At 47.3% G+C, this 20,116-nt stretch overlaps 1 protein-coding gene across 1 annotated transcript; it reads right to left on the bottom strand.

Annotated features, from left to right (window-relative positions):
* Positions 1 to 297: 297 nt before the first annotated feature.
* DHRS11 (dehydrogenase/reductase 11) lies at positions 298 to 19,843 on the bottom strand. Its single transcript, XM_057399505.1, has 7 exons — positions 19,671 to 19,843; positions 9,098 to 9,307; positions 3,771 to 3,865; positions 3,190 to 3,319; positions 2,468 to 2,560; positions 1,733 to 1,798; positions 298 to 1,102 (listed from the first exon to the last, which is right to left on the bottom strand). The coding sequence occupies exons 1-7, from the start codon at positions 19,800 to 19,802 to the stop codon at positions 1,061 to 1,063; spliced, it is 768 nt and encodes a 255-aa protein (XP_057255488.1). The 5' UTR covers positions 19,803 to 19,843; the 3' UTR covers positions 298 to 1,060.
* Positions 19,844 to 20,116: the final 273 nt, after the last annotated feature.

The following is a 20,116-nucleotide window of genomic DNA, read 5'->3' as shown; positions in this document are numbered from 1 at the left end:
GCACCAGTGTAGAACTAACACAAGATCTCAACCAGACCTTTCACCTGCTGCTTTGCAGGCAAATCTTTTCCTTTTGGACAGCTTCAGCATGGTTCATTTCACTCTCACTCTCTCCAAGTGTGTATCTCTGCATATAAGCAAACTTTCAACATTTCCAGCTCACCAGCATTTAAACAGAACCAGCATTTAAACATCTTTCTAAGACCCATCAATATTTCCAGAAAAGTGTCAATGCATGCAAATATCACATACAGAAACATGAAGAGTGCTGGGAGATAATACCAAGCATAGAGGTGATCACAAGACAGCACACATTTAGTTTTTATTTAAATTACCAAACAACTCACTCTTACTGTAACTATACCACTTAGATTATCATTCTAACCTGCAGAAGTACAGGTGCTCGTCCTCCAACTATTTACCTACCTACCTAGAAAGAAAGAGAAATAGCAAGCACACACATTTATACTTCCTCAAACTCGGCAGGCATGATTCATGTGAATGGGAAAGGAGAGCTTGGGGAGGAGGGCGAGATTGTACATTGGGTGTAGGGCAGTGGAGTAAGAAGTAGAAAATACCACATGCATCATTACCATCAGTAATCAATCTGATGAAAGTAAACCCCAAAATTAGATGGATTCATGTATGACATCTCAAACCCTAAGCACACTGAAGCTGGCAAACACCTTGTGCCACTTCCCCTGTGTCCAGACACAGCATCAGCAAATAAGAAACAAACCTTATAAAGAAAGAAAAAGGAAGAATAAACCAGCCTGGAGACAATAATCTTCCACAAACCACTTCCCTGCATTATTTGCAAACACATTTTACTCTTAAAACAGCGTCAGAAAGGAGTGGGGCACAAAGAGACCCACTACTCGTTTTTCATACACTGGCTCAGCACCAGCACCAACTCAGAGAGAGGGAGAGAAAAACAATTCTTCAAACATGATCCTTGGTACTTGATTAAAACGTTGCCAGCCAGCTGATGGAACCCTGAATTGCCAGAGGGTTCGAAGTGGAGTGGATACACGGTGCTGCTCACAGTCCTCTTCATCTGCTATGATATCTGTTCTGTGGGCCTCATCTGTATATCTCCAATCTAGAAGAGACCAACATAGGATTTTACTGGAGCACTGAGGTTTCATTTTATATCCTGCACTGGGCACTTCCATGCTGCAGCACTACAGTGACAAACTGCACATGAAGAACGTTCCTGTGGCTAGAAATGAGATTGCTTAACAGAAGTATTTAGGAAGGAATGAAGGTGAATGTGACTACTCTGCCTTCAGCAGAATGGATAAAAGCATAATATATGGGCAGAAAAGGTTCAAGATAACACTAATTGCAAACTCAAGTTTTTAGTTTAGTCCTGCTCATAGGGGGCCAGGCAGAAGCACTGCTTGATCAGCCACGGGCTGGACTTTTAATGTTAAGACAAGACAGCCATGTCTTGCTGCAAAGGAGCAGAGTTCACACGAGGGGCTCCTAAACCTCTCCTGATCAAAGTTTGCTTTTGCAACAGGAACTTTTTACATATACTAAACTTTGACACTGGTCCTGCCTCCAGCCCAAAGCTGGTCACTTATTTCTTGTTTCACAGCTGGGAAGCCCCTTTAGCTGCACAAGCATCGCACGCTATCCCTCCCGTTGACATAGCCTTGCACAGTCCTCCAGAGTCAGAGCAGCCTTTGCTGCATCCTCCAGAGTCCTCCAACCCAGACCAGCCTACCTGTACGTGAGGTGGAGCACTGAGGACATATATGACAGCATTAGCCATATCTTCAGCTTTGAGACACTGCAAAGACACCAAAGAGATTCTCAGTCAAAGGGCGCCTCAGAAAGTGAACCACAACATCACTCCTTTCCTAACATCAATAACGAGTTTCGACAGTGTCACTGGGGCATGTCAGAAACATGCAAGCAAGCAGGAAAGTAGTAATTCATTGAAAATTTATCAAAGGACATGTCTGGTGCTGATAATTCTCCATTTGCTGTGAATACTCTTGTTCTACTGGCACAGTAATTCTGCCAGGTCAGGCATTGCCACTCTTATCAAAAATGCCCAGGGAAGCATAAGGAATCCTGTGCTAGCCACCTGCACAACAGGCTCTTCCATCTCTTCTTGTGCAGGCATGTTTACATATTGTATCTTCTCATCAGTAAAGAGCTCACAGCCTGCAAAACATCAGAGCTGACTGATATTTATTTATAGTGACACCCAAATAAAAGGAAAACAATATAGGGAGTTGAAAATTGAATCCAAATGAAAGTCTAGTGTGTAAATATCAGTGCAAAATCTGAGCTTTGAGTGCTGAGACTCTGGGGATGCTGATAACATCCTGGAAAGCACTGGGCACTCTGTAAGGAAGAAGTTCTGCAAGAGCCAGCTCCCTGTGCTATCAGCCAGGAAACTGCCAAATTATAATCAGAGCCACTTCCCTGTTTCCATTCCTCCATGTCCTACCCGAATGCTCTCGTAGGTTGCAGCAGCTCTCTCGGGGTCATTGTCATGAAGTTTAAAAGCAAATCCTGTTTCCACCAGTCCTGGGGAGATACACTGGAAAAAAGCAGAGCATATCCTAATAGGATTTGTCATTCCCCTTCAGTAAAAGAATAAGAAAAAAAAAAGAAACAAAGAACACTTTTTAGCACTGAAAAAGCAAAAGCAAACCAAAACCCAGCCCCCTTTCTATTGTTCTTCTTCCCCACCCTCCTTTTACTAAAGGAGTAGTTCCAGTGAACAGGTTTTGCCTCAGTGGTTGTTGTGGCAGGTACTTCCCTCTTTGTGCCCCACAGGGACAGAGAAGCAGAGAAAATAATGGAAAACCTTGCAATGCAAATTCAGTTCTGGACACACATCACTCCTGAGATGCAAGCTGTGAAGAAGAGCAAACAGCCCAGCTGACTGCCATGAGCTCCCCTTGCCCTCCAACAAGCAACTGCCCATTTTGTGCACCCAAAAAGCTCATTCCCTGATACAGCTCATTGCTGCCCTGCTTTCTCCACCCCAAACTCTCTGCCTGTGAAAGAGAGGTGGCCAGCGACAAATAGCCACAAGACTTGAACATTCCCAGTTTTACACTTCCTTGCCTGTCTTCCAAAGGGAAAAACCTCTGCCCCATAAAGCCTGCCAGCTTTCAACCACCCATAAAAGCAAGAGAGACGAGGAGAGCCCACGGTACTCACTGTAGCTCGTATATGAGTCTTCGCTTCTCTGAGTTCTTGCCTCAGCCCCTCCGTGAGGGCTGTAACTGCGTATTTGGTGGCACTGTAGAAATGCACCACTGACTGTGGCACAACACTGTGGCCATTCATGCTGGGGAGAGAGCAGAAAGGTAAGTGCTGAGAGGTGAAGGCAAACAGAGGACGAAGAAGAAAACAACAGGATATTCAAACCACTGTAACAAACACAGAAAGAGAGGCTGACACAGTGGGTACATGAAGAATTCCCTGCTCCTGCAGGAAATGCACACCACCAGAGGCTCCTCTCCACATGGTTTCCTGGAACTGGTCGAGAAGTTTCAATCTTCAACCTTGCACCATCACAAGTGGTTGGCATTATCCTTTTCCCCTTGGTTTGTTTTTTCTTTCATTTAGATCAGCAGAGGTTAAAAACAATGGTTTGAAAAATCAACCATCCCAATCCTTAGAAAATCCATCCCTGGGCACCACCAGTTCACTTCAAGATTAAAGCTCTGCTGCTTAAATCCTCTTTATGAGACAGGAGAAAGCCCATGTGGCTGATCTGACATTCCCCCCTTGCATACCTGTTAATGTTAATAATATGCCCATCATCAATGTTTCTCTCTTTCATGGACTGGTAGGCCTCTCGGGTACAGATACTTACAGCCATTACATTGACCTGAGGGATCAGAAAAGAAGAAGAAACTAAGGCTAGCAGCCCTGCCCGGCACCCTTTGACTTCCCCACACATGTATGAAGCCAAGAATGCAAGTTCCAGTCCCCAAACCCATCACAATTCCCACAAACAGAGGGAAATGCACACCCACTTCACTGCCACCAAGCTGGGGCTCAGTCACAAGGTGCTTGGGCCACAGATACCCAGTTCGTGAGACAGCCACGGCTTGGTTAAACTCAGCCGTATCACCTCTGCAATGTGCCACCTTTAATGCATGGATGCCTTGGGCATTCGCTGACCATAAAACACAGAGTCAAAGGTTCCAGGAAGACGGAGGTATAGAAGCTCCCCCAGCCGGAATACAAAGCAGCCAGAGGCATGTGCAAGACTGATGAGCAAGTCATCTCAGCAGCTGAAATTGCTCAAGTTTATAGTGGTTTAGATTTGCAGAAGTGGCTGAAAGGTAGAAAGTGTTTGCTGACACTCCCTAGAAAGGATGCAGCCATTTCAAAGCAGGTCCTACCTAATGGCACATCACTTTGCCAACAAAATAAGCAGGCCAGGCAGGACTAAAAACACCATTTGAACTAAATACCCAGGAAGAGCTAGATTTCTGACGAATCACAAGTCAAGTGCAACTATAAATGGGAGGAGCAGCAGGAACAAGGCCATGTGGCAGTGAGCAAAAGATATGTGAGAGGGTTGGCTATCATCACTGTGAAGCTTATAAACAAGAGTAGGGCAGGCTAACCAGGACTTGCTAGCACAAAAGGATGTCCACCTTAGTTTGGAGACCAGAAGCTAAGAGGCAAAAAGGGATGGATTTGAGATGTAATTACTGAGCAGCACATAAAAGACCAACAGGGTCAGCTGAAGGATCTTCTAATCACTGCTTTTGCCTCAGATGTTATTTCCTACTGATTACTAGAGGCTCTGCTTGTGAGCTTTTGTCTTGGCCAGATAAATGCATGCTTATCTGATCCTGGGAGCACCCAGGCAACAAGTAGAGTCATCATCCTCATCCAAGTGCACTTTGATTAAGCACACAGTCACTGCCGGGTATCTCAGTCATCATACCTAGAACTACAGATAAATTCCCTGGCATTAGGTTGAAGATTTACCTTGACTGTGCAAGGAAGAGTCAGCAGACATGTCACCTCAGCACTGGAGCGAAGCCCAGAGCAGGAGGGCATCTGAAGGCTTTTGGATTTCACAGTAAGGTGGTCAAGGAAAGCAGGAATAACCTGCTCCAGTCTGATACACTAACCAAGTGAGGAGCCAGTGCTTCCAGATATAGATCTGGGCAACTGTCAGTTTAAAAAGCCTCCATGACAAGCAATAGCTCTGCTTTCCTCCCTGCCCCAATACACCCTGAAGCTATCAAGGCACTGAGTCTTTGGGGCAGTCACTTTCCAATTTCACTGCATCTCGGGAGGCCACTAGAGGGTAACATCAACCTAAAGCCTGAGACCTGGCTCCACCGCTGTGCTGAGCAATGCTTCCTTGTGTGGCAAGAGTTACAACATTGTGACAACTCCTGGCAAAGCAAGATACTAGTAACAGCCACATGGGAAAGTCCAGAGCCTGTATGATAAGACACCTGGGACAACAAAACAAGTGGCTAAAAGCAGCTGAGCTGGGAATGCCTCACTGCCTTTTCCTGATAGAACCCACTGTATTTTTAGGTGAAATCCTATTTCAAAATGTGGAACAGGCACTCAGGAACCTAACAAAACACGCCTGGAATAATAAGCAAGCCTTAGGGCTGTATCACTTTGAGAAACAATCTACAGGCTGTTGTCACAAATACCCGCACAAGATGGTTTTCAGCCTTGTTTCTATTTTAAGAACAAAAGGTTCAAAAGTCCCTCAGCAGATGGCCAACATATCTGTGCTCTGCCTCTGCACACATCCATGCTCTGCCCCTGCACAGCACGCTGCAGGTCTGTGACCACCACGTGTGTGTGTGCTAATGCAACAGAAACAACAGCAGCCCAGTTTCTAGTCATGAATGAATTCCAATTGCCAGGCTGGGAGAATATAAAAGACCGTGTTCCTGGAAGGGCTGAGCACTTCCCAGAATCAGCCTTTTCTATAAAGCTTCAAAATGAGTATTGTAGCTCCTAAGAACATAGAAAAACACAGGTTACAGAAAACTTACATACCATCTGTGCTGAGATACAATCAAGAACAACAGAGCCTCGCTGCTCAATGAATAATGCCAAAAAGAATCAACCCCATTTAGCATTTAGAGCAGCAAGAGGATGTGTGCTACAGCCCTTTGTGCCCTGAGCAGTGCAAATGGAAAGTTCAGCTCAAATGCCTGGCTGTAAAGGTCAGTAGGTAAAATGTGAAGGAGGCGTTCAAAACCCAGTGCCTGGAATCAGTATGTACACAGCACCTGGCCCCAGAGACTCCCGCACAGGTCAGGAACGGCTGGGGGACTTTGGTCCAGCCTCATGTCAAGCACAACCTCACAACTAAGAGGAGAGAGAAGGGGGAAAGCTATGAACCAAAGGATGATGGGCTCAGAACCTGACTGAGGTAACACACACACACACACCAAATTTGCTGGCTGGCAGCACTGGGCTCTGTGCTTCTGTAAAGCAACAGATTCCTAATCCAAGACTCCTGCAGTTCAGGGAGAAACAGCTTCCCCCTTGGGAATAAACACCAGACAATAAGGAATGGACCATTAAAACAAAGGAGGAATATGTAAATAACATGATTTCAACTGTTAGATGTATAGCAAGAAATTTTATGGAATATTGAAGAGGGGAGCCTGGAAGGAGGCTCAAAGCTCATAAAAAATGAATGGAAGCAAAAATCAATTTAGCAAAAGGAAAAATATGCCTTTAATTTAAGGCCCTAATGCCTCCTAAATCGATAGATCAATGGCTGTTTAGAAACTTCTCCTGTCTTGCAGCCAGACGCACAGTGAAACTCTAACAGCATCTCAGACCATGCTGTTCTCTAACACCCTTCTCCGAGGGACCTTTGGAAGAAGCCTCTCTGCTCCCACCCAGCTCTGCAAAGCCCAGTGATCCATGGAAGGTGCTGGCAACCTTCCCCCATCCTGACCCTCTGAGAACTTCAGAGCATGTAGGAGAAACGGTTGAGCATTTCCTTGGGGCTGGTGTGCCACAGCGGGGAGAGCTGTCACTGCAGATCTCTCCCCAGTCCTCACTGCTACAGCATGAGAGAGACTGCCACGCAGGGAGGCTGCAGCCACAAAACAGGGGCACACAGCAAAAGGAAAAACCCTTTTCTACCCCTTATCAGCAGGGTAAAAAGCAAAGCCCAGGCCTGTCAGGCTGCTTAGGCTGAGTGGGGTGAAGTGTTTGGCTCTGCAGTTTCCCAAGGCTTCACCTTTGCATTAAAGGTGTGAGTGTAATTCAATTCCACACAAGTCAAGAGCAGCTGCTGGGAAGCTGGTGAGGACAAAATCTGCCAGTGAAACATGAAAATTTGGTGTCTTAATCTGTTCTCTGTGCTACAACAGCATTTTTGCCAAGCAATGAGAGCAGACACAGCTGTACAGATCACCTCTGGGAATAAAACATGTCCCCAGGCTGGTTTCCTAATGCTGCCCTTGCAAAGCCATCACCCTTCCTCTCCTCCCACCCCATCCGTCACCCCAAAGCAGCTCCAAAGGGTGCACACACCAGCACCCACAACAAGGGGGACACCACAGGCTTTCGGCTACTGTAAATAGCAATGCTGGAGTGCCTCATACAGGACAATCCTTATTCCAAAGAATTTCTCCCTAAAAAGTGGTGGCAGGTGGGATAAAGGAAGCACTCCCACCTGAGCAGCCAGGGAAGGGCGCACAGAGAGGGGAAGGGCCTTCAGCTGGCAAAAGCCACGTGTTTCCCCACTGCCTGGCCATGTTATAGAGAACAAAAGGTCAGAAGAACAAAGACAAATCAGTGCGAGCAGCTTGCAGCATCCACAGAGGCCTCCACACAAGATACAATCACAGTGATCAGGACAAGGGGTTTACAAGGCACAGGTGACCCACAGGGCCAGGCAGGCAGCCAGACAGCACTAGGGAATGTCCTGCTTTACACCAGCTCAGCCTCTGCTACACTTCATTTTCTTTAAAGACTCCATGGCAACCGGGACAGGGAGATGCGGCTGTGCAGTGACCCAGGCTGGGCAGCCCACAAAAGCCTGCCTGGGCAGACAAAGCCAAGCTGAGCTTGCTTTGGCTGCAGTCACAGCGACCAGCAGACTGGCCAAAACCCTAACAAGAGCTTAATTAGTCAGGATACAGCAGCTCTTGCCCTGGCAGCAGGAGTTGGAGGCCTCAACAGGCTTCTCTTGCTTCACACAGCCCCTGAAACTACTCCTGATGAACAGACGCTGGCTGCTGCAGGAGCCAACAGACCCCTGCTGACTCCACTGTCAGACATAGCAGACCTGAGCCTCCAGCTTTGAGCAGCTTTTCTAATAGACATGTCTTTTCCTTCACTAGGACAAGCTCTCCTAGCTGTTGGAGGGCCCACAAGTCTTACTCAAGGTTTATTCAAGGCCATATTTCAGCATCTCACTGGCCAGAGCTGCAGGATGGCCACTAAAAGAGAGCTGTTGCAAGAGTATGCAAACTGGCCTGGGGTCCCACAGCTGCAGCTGCCACTGCTGCATGCAGAAAGGGCCATCACACAATGACAAAAGATGGTGAAACCCCCAAAGATGAAGAGCAGGACCTCAGGGCAGCAAGACCCAGGGAGAAGTGCTGCTGGTACATGGCAAACTCCCAGTTGAGCACAGGAAATTACCTCATTCACATCCAGCTCTAACCAGATTATGGGCAGAAAATTAAGCTATGAAGACAAAAAGCATTACAGCTTTTTAAGCCAAAAAGAATCTGCCCATTTTACAACCCACTGCTACAACTAACAGGATTAACTACAAAAGCCAGTGCTTGGCATTCAACTTCCTATTTTATTGAAGCAAAAAGTGCGAGGCTCATCACCCTTTAGAAAGCCACTGAGTTACAGGGGGAAAGTGTTACTGAAGGTATTGAGTGTTTTCATACTCCAAAGTAAAGGCATGTGTCTCAGCAGTGCGTGATGTCTTTCCACTTCCCAATCATCAAACCCAGGCCATATCAGAGCCAGACGGGAAGCAGGTCCTCAGCTTTACATGCATGCAATAGATGGAGACAATGATGCTGGTGGCCAGAAGAAATCAGAATCTAGCACAGTTCCCACTTTGTGTGGCACTACTCACATCTATCATCGTTCGCCAACCCTCTGTCTTCCCCGAGAGCAGGGGCTCTGGCCGAGCAAGCCCTGCGTTGTTGATGCACACATCAACTCCTTGGTGAAGGGTCTTGATGGCAGAGAACATTGACAGGATCTCCTCTTCGTTGGAGAGATCACACTTGTATGGGATGAGGGTTCCAGGGTAGCCAGCACTCTGGCATTCAGCTGCTAGTTTCTAGGGAAGAGTAAGGGAGGAAGAAAACAGCCATCAGCAGCATATAAACACACACGTTTGCTTATAAACACACCCTGGAGCTAACAAAAACCAGCAGGCTTCTGGTGAGCCCGTCTTAAAAGCAGAGACTAGGAAAGTCATTGGAAATGCTAAGAAAAACGAAATATCCATATTCATGAGAGGCTGAGCACTTCAGCATTGAAGTTATTAAACTTGAGGACGCATTCTGTGCTCATCCATCACCCCAGGCAACACAGGTTGAGGTAAGGAGGTGTTAGCAAAACACAAATAAATACTGCCATGGCATCAGGCTGCCACACTGCTGTATGGATAAAGGATACCGCAATAACATGCCCGACAATGTTACCAACAATTATTTCAAGCATCCACACCTTTTATCAAAGTAGGTGATATAAAGCACATGAAAGGCCAAGAGCTGTGTTAATGATGTGGCAGCCACCCCGCCAAATCCTCTGGAGGATGCCCTCTACCCTTTGATGTTAATGAGAAGCAGCATCTCATCTCCAATGTGTGGTATTAGCGACAGTGACAGCTTCCAGCGTGAGGAGAGCCACATGATGTCTGGTTTCTGTGCAGACAGACCCCGGCTACAAACGTCCACCAAATCACTCGAACACCATTGCCCGCAGCGGCTTCACCAACGTCATATCTCAGCGGGTGCAGTGAAGCTTTCCCTGGCCAGAGGCAGCTTTCCCACTCCTCCCCACATACCAAGGACTGCAGTTCCCAGCTGTTTATGAAAGGAGTGAGGCAGAGGGCACAGGACAGACTGTACATAAAGGCAGCTATTGGAGCAGTGTCTGTCCTGAAGCTCACCCAGCCTTGGGTGAAACAAAGGTACAGGGAGGCCAGGACACCAGCCATGGCCCCTTGGGAACATCCAGAACATCCCTAGGAAGCTCACGTGAGAGGGATGTTGATGTTCTTTTTGCTTGCTATGAGGTGCAGCATCACCTCCCAAATCGTAATATGTGCTCATCATCAGTGGCTTTTTCGGTGACTAACTTTCTCTTAGCCAAGTTTTACACAGAGCAGGGATGAGCATCTTCACTGGGGGAGGAACAGACAAGCCAGGACCTAAAAACCCCTCTCTGCACACCAAGCACATTCATCTTACTACGGGGCAAGTGGCTCTATTTGGTAAATAATTTCTAACCTTTCTCAATACCTGAGACTTCAGAGATGGCCCAAGTCCCTCAACAGCAAGTTTAAACTTTTCTGCTTTGCCTTGCACAGCTCTCAACAGACCACAAGCCAAAACCAGCTGAGGTCTAAGAGTCTGGTCAAGAAGCTGCTCTCCTGTCTGGGTACTGCTTCAGTGGGGGCAGCGCAATAACACAGGAATTATTATTGCTCTCACAGCACCAAGCGGAAGGGGGATGGACACAGAGAGTCCAGCCCAGGGATCAATACTTCCCAACAGCATCACACTCTCTGGAGAGCTCTGCCTGGGCTGAGCTAGACAATATTGCTGCTCGACAGAGAACAAAGGTGCTTCTGGGGCTGAATTTTACCTCTCTGTACCTCCTGAAGCTGGTTCCACTTTGCTATACATGCAGTCTTGTTGATTATGTGTTGGTAATAGTAGAAATATGTGTACTTTTTAAAGATCAGAGTACCCACTTGAGAAAACAGTTGGAAGAAAATCTGCAAGAGCAGCATTTAGAAAATGAAAAGCAGTATGAAGGTGCTAAGCCACTCCAGGGACAGGACTGCCTCCTGCAAACACAGTGGAAGGCAATATGGACAAAGGGCTACCAGTCACATTCTTCATGATGTCACCAAGGTGACAGCTTCAGAGCTCTCTCCATTCCACTGACCAAACTCGACCACTCTACTATGGAATCCATTGCACTCAGTATTTGCTTGTGGAGTACCACAGCTCACATCTGGTACTCTTTTCTCCTAGCTCACCAGGTGATGGCCAGAAGTATGACCTTGATTTGCTCTTGGAAGAGGACTCTGTCCTCTCCTGAAAAATCAAATATCTCTTAAGCTCCTTCTTGTCCTGTCTGGTGTCTCCCCACCTCAAATGAGACTCAACACAGAACCTTTCATCTCTCAGGCTACAATTTATTAACAAATTCTCTTTGAAAATGAAGTGCCAAACACCACTGACATGCAGGCAGAGCTGAACGTGCTTCAACCAGCTATAGATAAAGAGCCATCACAGGCTCTTCAAAGAAACATCAACTGCAGGCAAGTTTGCAAGAGGAGACACATGTAAAGCAACTTTCTGAATTAGGGAGCTTGCAATATTCTTTCAGAGCCCCATTAAATCACTCAAAGCTCTTTCCACTTTAAGCACACCACATGCACAAGGAGGGGAAGGAAAAAAAGCTAGTTTTCCAGATTTGATAAGCAACTTGAATGACCACATAACACAACACCAATACAGACGAGGGCAGTGCACCTCCGCCAGCTAGAGATGAAGATTTGAATAAGACCCGAGCACCTCCATACCAAACTGTTGTCACTGGATGCCTGGAAATGGACAGCCAGGAGCTAGAGCTACTGGTACAAACTGGGATAATGCAATATAAAGAAGAAACAGATACCCTGTATGTTAAAACATTTAATCTAGAGCCATCCCCACCATGGATGGAAGCCCTTACCCTGCAGTTCTGATATACCCAGCATGAGCACAGTACCCAGCAAGTCAGTTCTCCCAAGAAGGGGTTAATGCTCTTCATGCATATGATGCTTGGAAAGGGCACAGTGCCATGCATTTAGATTCAGTCTTGGTTAAATGGTTTAACAAAACTAATTGATATAAAAATTTAAAGGGACTCTTAAGGGAAGTGGAAAAAAAGAAGAGAGTCATGTAGAGCTTTATTTGGGAAATGATCCCATTAACTTCAGACACATTTAGTTCAGAGAGATTAAAGCAGAAGAAGCCATTAGGTAATTTTTAATCTAACCTGCCATTCATCACAGGTGTTTGCATCCTACTGATTTAGCTTATGCTTAAATACACAGCTGGGCCAAGAAACCAACTGGAAAGAAACTAAAGTCACCCCAATTACTTTTGCTGTCTAAAGGAAATGAAAGAGAAAAAGCATAATGAGCAGCATCACAGTTGTGAAAGAAAACTGGAGGCTTCGAAATCCTTTCATTGTTCTGATTGGCAAATTTGAAGCTTCTTTTAATTAAGATTTAATACCAGTGCAACAGCATAATAGAAGAAGAGATATACAGTGAATAAAGCACTAGACTGAGGTTTATTCCCATAGTGAGTTCTGTAACTATGGGCAAGATTCAGAGCTGATTCCCCATCTGTAAAGGGGGATAATCACACTGAGCCCCTTCCCAGAGCTGCTGGGTACCCAAGGCTTTTTGCCTGCATCCGATCCAAGGATCAGTGTTGTTTCACATTTCTTCCAGGTCCTTTTGCCTGCATCCAGGTGCCCAGAGAGGGCCTCTGTGGGAGTCTAAAGGGAGTTTTCAAATGGATAAAACAGTAAAGTGATTCTCTTTCCCTCTCCTGAACTTTAAATTGATACTTCTCAATGATTGTTCGCTGATCCCCACTCCTCAGCTCAGATCTGTGCCTGCTCCAGGACAGAACGCAGAACGGTGGGGATGGGAAAGCATGGAAAATAAGGTTTAAATGGAAAAGCAAATACTCAGTAGTCAGCTGGGGCACCAATGACAAAATCTAGCACAGATGAAGAAAACTAGCACCAGTTTCAGACTGTTTAAATGAAGTACACCTCAAGTACAGGCTGCCCGGTAAGCAAGACTGAACTTCTCAGACTGCTCCAGAAACCCACCACCTCTTGGCACAGGCAAAGGTGAAAGAATGACCAAAACCTCCAATGCCCTTGTCAGACTCCCTGTTGAACAGGGATGTCATAAGTGTTCAGCCATTTCAAACATCCAAGATGATTTTTATCTAGCTCATTGAGTTTTAAATTTCCAGTGTCATACACAAGCCAAATCACCCCATTTACACTGCCCTGAACATTCCTACTACCTTAAGACGTTCAAACAATCACTCCTTACATCAAGGCTGAAGGCACTTGGTTTTTTGCTCAGATCACATTGCTCCAGGCTGGCATGGGGGAGGAGGAAACACTGTTCCTACGATGACAGCTCATTAGAGCAATCTCTCTTGCTTATTCTGAGGTATGACTATCCAAAACAAGCACCATAGGTGCCTGCCTGCTCTTCATCTCCAACATGCATAAAGCAGATTCCCACACAGCCAGGCATGTAGATGCTTTCCTTCCTCAGAAAACCCTTATACACTTACTAATGAAGCTGCTCTTTAGCAGCCACCCATGGTCCTTCTCCAGCCCTGGGTAGCCTTCACAAGCAGGGTTCAAAGACAGAGTGGTTCAGCACACCCAAATGCCTACAGACAGCAGACCTGAAGCGTCGCAGGCTGGATCACTGCCTGCTCAAGCAACCGATTTCCAAGGCAACTGCAAACACAGCTCTCAGAGGGCAGAGCTGAGCCTGAGCTTCAGCCTGACACCCTCAGATCATCGAATCATGGAATGGTTTGGGTTGGAAGGGACCTTAAAGCTCATCCAGCTCCAACCCCTGCCATGGGCAGAGACACCTTCCACTAGAACAGGTTGCTCCAAGCCCCTGTATCCAATCTGGCCTTGAACAATGCCAGGGATGGGGCAGCCACAGCTTCTCTGGGCAATCTGTGCCTGCGCCTCTGCACCCTCACAGGGAAGAACTTCTGCCTAAGAGCTCATCTCAATCTCCCCTTTGGCAAGTTAAAGCTATTACCTCTTGTCCTGCCCCTACATACCCTTGCAGCACCCTGGTCCCTTCCAACCCAAACCCTTCTGTGACTCTGTAACATTGTCAGCCAGGAAATAACCATTAACACTTCCCACATGGACACTGGCAAAAGTGAGGGTTAAAGCTCAACTTTAGCACAGATGCTACTTTCTGCAGAGCTTGAACTACCAAGCCCCAGGAAAACCATCATCATACTTACTCCCCACCACTGCCGGCTGCATCTTGACCTCCCCACCCAGGGACACTCTCCATTAACCCAAAAACCAAACCAGAAAAACCCCTCTGTGTGTGAACGCTGCTCCTGTACAACCTTCCCCCCTCCCCAGAGCAGCACAGCCAGGCTTTACACAGGGAAACTGAGGTACGGGACAGTGACCTGATCCACACTGTTACACAGTAAGGCAGAGGCAGAACAAGCATCCACCACATCTCCAAAATTCTAAGAAAAGCTAAGTTATTACTTATTTTTAGGTGTGTAAGCACAACATATACCTATTGCACAGGGAACAGGAGAGAAACAGAAAGGGGAGCTGCTACAACAAGACAATTTTAAAGTGTATTTTGGGGGTAGGAGAATGAAACCAACCTGGTTTAAAAGCAACCCTTCTCCCAAGCACCTCCTGAGCTTCAAGGCTGAGAAAAACCATCAGAGAGCAAAGCATTTGTTCCCATTACTCAGGACAGCAATTACAGAGATCTCTTTCGCATTTATCAAGAAAGGTCAGGGACAAAGTGGCAATAAAAGCACCTCACAGGCCCTGGGCACCCACCCTCGGCCTTCACCAAACAAAACAAGACCTTCCAGAGGCCAAGGAGATTCCGAAGGTCATTTATTTACACCTGACAGTGCTGTGGGATTATCCTGCCTGAAGCTGCTCCTGCCTTAAAAAATAGCTCATCGAGCTACTGAGCAGCTCTGCAGCATGCAGGCTGTGAAAGCAACACCGGGGCCAGGGGAAGAGGAGATGGGAAGAAAGCCTCAGCCAGGCTGCCCAGTGGTGAGAGCCAGGCACCAAAATTCATCCCTCACATTCAGCTATGAGCACGTTGCTTTAAGTCACAAGATTAAGACAACACAGGCTCGGAGGAGAAACCTGTGGTTTGGGAAATGCGTTATGAAACCCAGCTGTAAGGCAGAGGGACAGACCCCACTGCAGCGACATCCATGGTTCAACTCAACAGACGTGACAGCTGCAGGAGGAGGCCAAGATGTTAAACACTGGCACAGGGTGCCCAGAGAAGCTGTGCCTGCCCCATCCCTGGCAGTGTTCAAGGCCAGGTTGGACACAGGGGCTTGGAGCAACCTGTTCTAGTGGAAGGTGTCCCTGCCTGTGGCAGGGGAGGTGGAGCTGGATGAACTTTAAGGTCCCTTCAACCCAAACCATCCTATAGTTCTATGACAATTAAACACCTTGGTGCACCAAAGGGATCAAGAGTTGCCTTACAGCCCAGCCAGTGACTGGTGGAAGCAATCATCCAGCCTACAAAGAGTTACCTGGGATGCTCAGTTCCCAGGAGGAAGGCTCAGCTATGTCCTCCTTCTCCCACACTGCCATGATGCCACTCAGAGAGAACACTAACCTCTTCAGAGATTGGACTGCTTGAATCTGCAATCGATAGCTCAGCTTATCAAAGGCTATTTCCTGAGCAAGAGATAACCTTGACAATGCAATCCCTGGTTATGAATGTTACCTTTGATCAATAACTGTCACAAATGCATTAGAATTAATTGTTAAACCTTGTATTTTAAACTACATTTATTGCTTCCTGCACAGCTCATTCTCCACACACCAACAAAGGAAAAGAGAAGTATTTTTCTTACAACATGACATCCATGATTAAATCTCTCCAACAACTTGACACAGGCCATTGCCCAAGGGCCCCAGTCTCACCTTGCTCACTGACAGCCTCTGGAGATCATTCCCCCAGCAGCATCCTGCCCCTCTGGCAGCACAGCCAGGTACTGCTGCTTTAGGGGATGCTCCCAGGAGTGCTTTGTTATTTGGCCTGTTTTAAGGTCTCTTCCAAGCCAAATCAGTCTGGGATTAATGAAACTCTTACAGGATGAACTGTGACTTAACGTGCTGTTGCGTACCAGATGAGTTGTGTCAAGTCATTAAATCCCAGCAAGTCTTCCCACACACTGGAGAACCCAGTGACCAACAACAGTATCCCTGTGAAGGTGACTATCTAATACAGAGCAGCTTCCACCAAAGCTTGGTCTTACAGGCTGCTAGAAACTCTTGGCTAACTCATTTAAGCACTAACACTTGCTCCTGACTTGAAACATGTGTAAGTATCTGAAGAGCAGAAAACACTGAGCAAGAGAACATGCCAAATCATCTGTTAGCACCTCAAGGATTCTCATTGAAAACAACCTTTCAACCTTAACTATTTCCTGGCATTCAAAAGTATAATAAAGCCACCTGAATTATATTTTATCCCTCGATGTCTGACTATTACAGTTACTGTGGGATGACCCACACAAACAGTCCCCACTCACAATAGCAGCATAAAAAAAAAAAAAGAGGGATTTCTGCAGTTTTTGCAAGCCATTAACATTTTTATTTCAAAGTCAAATAAGGAGCATTGGAGTTGTGACCAGCTCTAACACCAAACCCACAATTCTGCAGTTTCTTCAGTATCTTGCCTCAAGCCCTTATCTGATTTTCCAAGAGATTAAGAAATCTTGACAGAGCATTTATTGCCCAAGTTAAACTCCCTACAAAACATCACCAGTTTACAGGAGGTGATAAAACCACCACACAGAATGGTTCCAGCCACTTTACCTTCAAATGGATGACTACTGTCTAACATTAATGAAAACATAAGATTTTGGGCTACGAAACAAGCTCTGTGTTCCTGGTTTTAAACTGTACCATTTGAACTCCTCCCATTTCAAGCTGCCTTGATTTACCTGGAGGGTTTGCTCCTCTGTACACCATTATTTACAACGGTATTTATCAAATTAGTGAATTTTAATACAGCAACAAAACTTATCCTGCAGCAACTGCAGCCATGATGCTCTAACCTCCCCTTTACTCACATCTGGCAACACCAAATCCATAGCTCCTTCATATTTCTCTTCTCTAGCCCCTCCATCACTGGACATCAGCACCACCTCCCCATCATATCCTTACGCGCAAGCTGCTCTCTCTGATACCTTGAGTTCCCACCAAAGCTTTCCACGGGGATGCTGTACCCTAGCTCCCAACCAACAATGACTTGAAAATTTAGGTGCCAGAGATAATAGATACGTGTATTTTGTGGACAGATCTGACTACACAGCAATCCAGGTCAGGACATGCTCGCAGAGCACTGATAGCACGGACCTTCCTGTTCCCTTCTATGCTCAGTGCATCTGAAGCTTCTCTGACAGCTCCCAAGACACGGTCTGGCTGCATCACCCACCACAGTCATCCCCACACACAACACCAACTCCTGCTCCTCCAGATACTCTTATAGCCATGTCCAAAGTCAAGCTCCAGGTCAGTGAGCTCAACAGTCTGATGCCTAAATTTCTTTTTAAAGAAAAAACCCACAAGGCAAAGCTCCCAGAGGAAAGATTTGTTACAAACAACTCCACTCCAAAGGCATGGCAGGAGTGGGTAAGAAGCTTCATATACGCTGACACAAGCATCCCTGGCAGCCAGTCAGTGATGGACCTGTTCCCAGCGTGACCTGGCTCTGCCCCTTCCCCACATGAGCAGCACCTCTGGGACTTTCTTCCTCTTTAAGGAAACATGCTTCACAATAAATAAAACCAGAATAGCAACGGAGCAAAACAGAGTCCAGACACCTACCAAAACAAATGACTGTGAACACAATTCAGTCCTTGGAGAGGACAAGAGAAAGAATGAAGCAGGGACAAACATCAGATGCAGTGTTAAGCACAAGAGGTTAGAACACAACAGTAACAAGAGGCTTGGAAGATGCCCAACAGTCAGCATTGCCCAGTATGCGTGCACACCATGCAAGCCAGATAAATCACCTATATCAAACATGACTGCATTTTGAGCAGGTTCAAATAAAAAGGCAAAGCCTGTAAAAGAGTATTCTTAGATATATATTGTGTTTCTGCCTGAAAACTTTCAGAAAGGTAGGCTTCCAGGCTTCAGAAAGGAAGGAAAGTCCTCTGAAGCACTGAAGGAAAATACAAGTTTCATTGATGTTCTTTACCAAAAAAAATCAAAAGATTTCAAAGTCCAATAGTGGAAACGACAGTATTGGAAATGGCTTTTCTGTCGGTTTTGGAGGAGAACGGCAAACAGCATCCTTTACAGCATCCTTTACCAGCCTCCTGAAGCCAGGCTGTGGAAGTGCATTAAACACCATCAGTCACACATGGGAAAGCCTTTGGAGAGCTCAGCTTTTCCTGAAACCACAGTATCAGAACACTGGGAAGCCCAAAAATTAGAAGCAAGCCCCAAAGAACAGTTAAACATGCACCAGTGTGGCTTATTATCTCTGCAAGTGGCATCTTTCTGATTCATGATGTAGAACGGGAAAAGTTTTGTTTCTTCCAAGTATTTCTTTATTTAACCCCACTTCCCAGCAGCACCAGCAGCATTATCAAGCCTTGGTTTCCATAATTTTTGGGGACACAACTTTATCTTGGTGTGGTCAACTGTGCAAGCAAATCCTTTGCTAAGGAAATACAGACACTGGATGCTCACATACATCTCCTTCAGCTTGACAAGCACCAACCGAGATGACAATATTTACGCTGACTAAACTTTTTTCTTCCCTCCCAGGAAACTTCTTGAGAAGTAAATAAGCTTTCGCTTATGCCACTGCACGGTGAAACCTGCAAGTGCATCTGACTAGAAGAGATCCCACAGAAACGATTTCATTTAAGCACCTTTACTTCTAAGCCAGCAGCAGGAGGTTTTTGACTTAGTTGTAGAGATGCTCATATCACAGGGGTAAAATCACATTAGGGACTGAACCTCTATTTTCACGTTGTCCCAAAAGCTTGCTGTATGTTTTTAAGAGGCTCCAGTCTCCCGAAGGCCAGCGGTGGTGCAGAAGTGCCTTGCACCCCACACACCAAGCAGGGTTTAACGTGCCCGTGGACACTTCTCAGCCCAGACCAACTCCTCATAGCGCTCCGCCGGGTCACGCAGATGCTATTTATACCCTCGCTAAGAGGCAGCTCAACAAAAAAGCCCCAGAACTGAGCCTGCTCCTCGTTAACTTCCAGCCAACCGTCCCTGCTCCTCCAGAGGGGAAAAACCCCACCGGGAATCCCGCCTAGCCAGGGCAGCCCCCGCGCCGGCTGCACCCGGCTTCTTCCCCGAGGCGGGCTCCGGCAACCGGGGCGGGAACACTGCGGGATCAGCCCCCTCCTGCCGGGTACTCTCCACAGCCGGCCCCCACCGTGCAGCCGCCCGGACCGGAGCGAGCCAGGGGCGGCCCCCGCCCCGGCGAGCCCCCGCCTCACACAGCCCGCGGCCCCGGCCCTGCGGCCGGTAGCCCTCCCGCCCCGGTCAGGCGCCGCAGAGAGGTGGCCGCTCGTTCCGAGGCCCGCCCGTAGGGGCGGCCGCCACAGAAAGATGCCCCCAAGCCCCCGCCTCGGTACCTCGATCTTGTCGACGCTGCGAGCGCACCCCACCACCTTCATGCCGTGCTGCACCAGCGCCCGCGCCACAGCCGCGCCGATACCCACGGAGGCACCGGTGACCAGCGCGACGCGCCCGGTCCAGCGCTCCATGGCCCCGGCCCGGCCCCACCGCCGCGCACAATGCACCGCCTGCCCGCACTGAAACCACGCCCCCTATACCCTAGGCCACGCCTCCGAGGCGGACATCACGCCCATGGCCACGCCCCCCGCCTTGCATGCATCGAGTTTGTGAAGGCTCAGCCGGCGGTAGGCCGGGAACGGTCACAAGCAGGTCTGGGTTTGGGGGTTTCCTCCCCAGAATATTCCCAGTGAGAAGGGGTGTTTTAAACCCAGAATAGCACAAAATGGAGGCATTAATTCCAACCATGAGACAATGCCATAACCACGTTCACCAGCACACGCAG

This window comes from Pezoporus wallicus, unplaced genomic scaffold, assembly GCF_028554395.1.
Source record: "Pezoporus wallicus isolate ANWC-B61680 ecotype Strahan unplaced genomic scaffold, APGP_CSIRO_Pwel_v1 contig_8143, whole genome shotgun sequence".
Taxonomy (NCBI): Eukaryota; Metazoa; Chordata; class Aves; order Psittaciformes; family Psittacidae; genus Pezoporus; species Pezoporus wallicus.
Note: the sequence above shows the minus strand (reverse complement) of the source record. Positions and strands in the feature narration are given on the sequence as shown.

Bases quoted from the DNA above. Each gene is read 5' to 3' on its own strand.
- DHRS11 (XM_057399505.1), bottom strand. From the start codon at position 19,802: ATGGAGCGCTGGACCGGGCGCGTCGCGCTGGTCACCGGTGCCTCCGTG. The intron at 3,866-9,097 runs GTGAGTAGTGCC...CTGATCCCTCAG, and splicing joins GTTGGCGAACGATGATAGAT to GTCAATGTAATGGCTGTAAG. The intron at 1,799-2,467 runs GTAGGACATGGA...GTGTCTTTGCAG, and splicing joins CAACCTACGAGAGCATTCGG to TGTCTCAAAGCTGAAGATAT.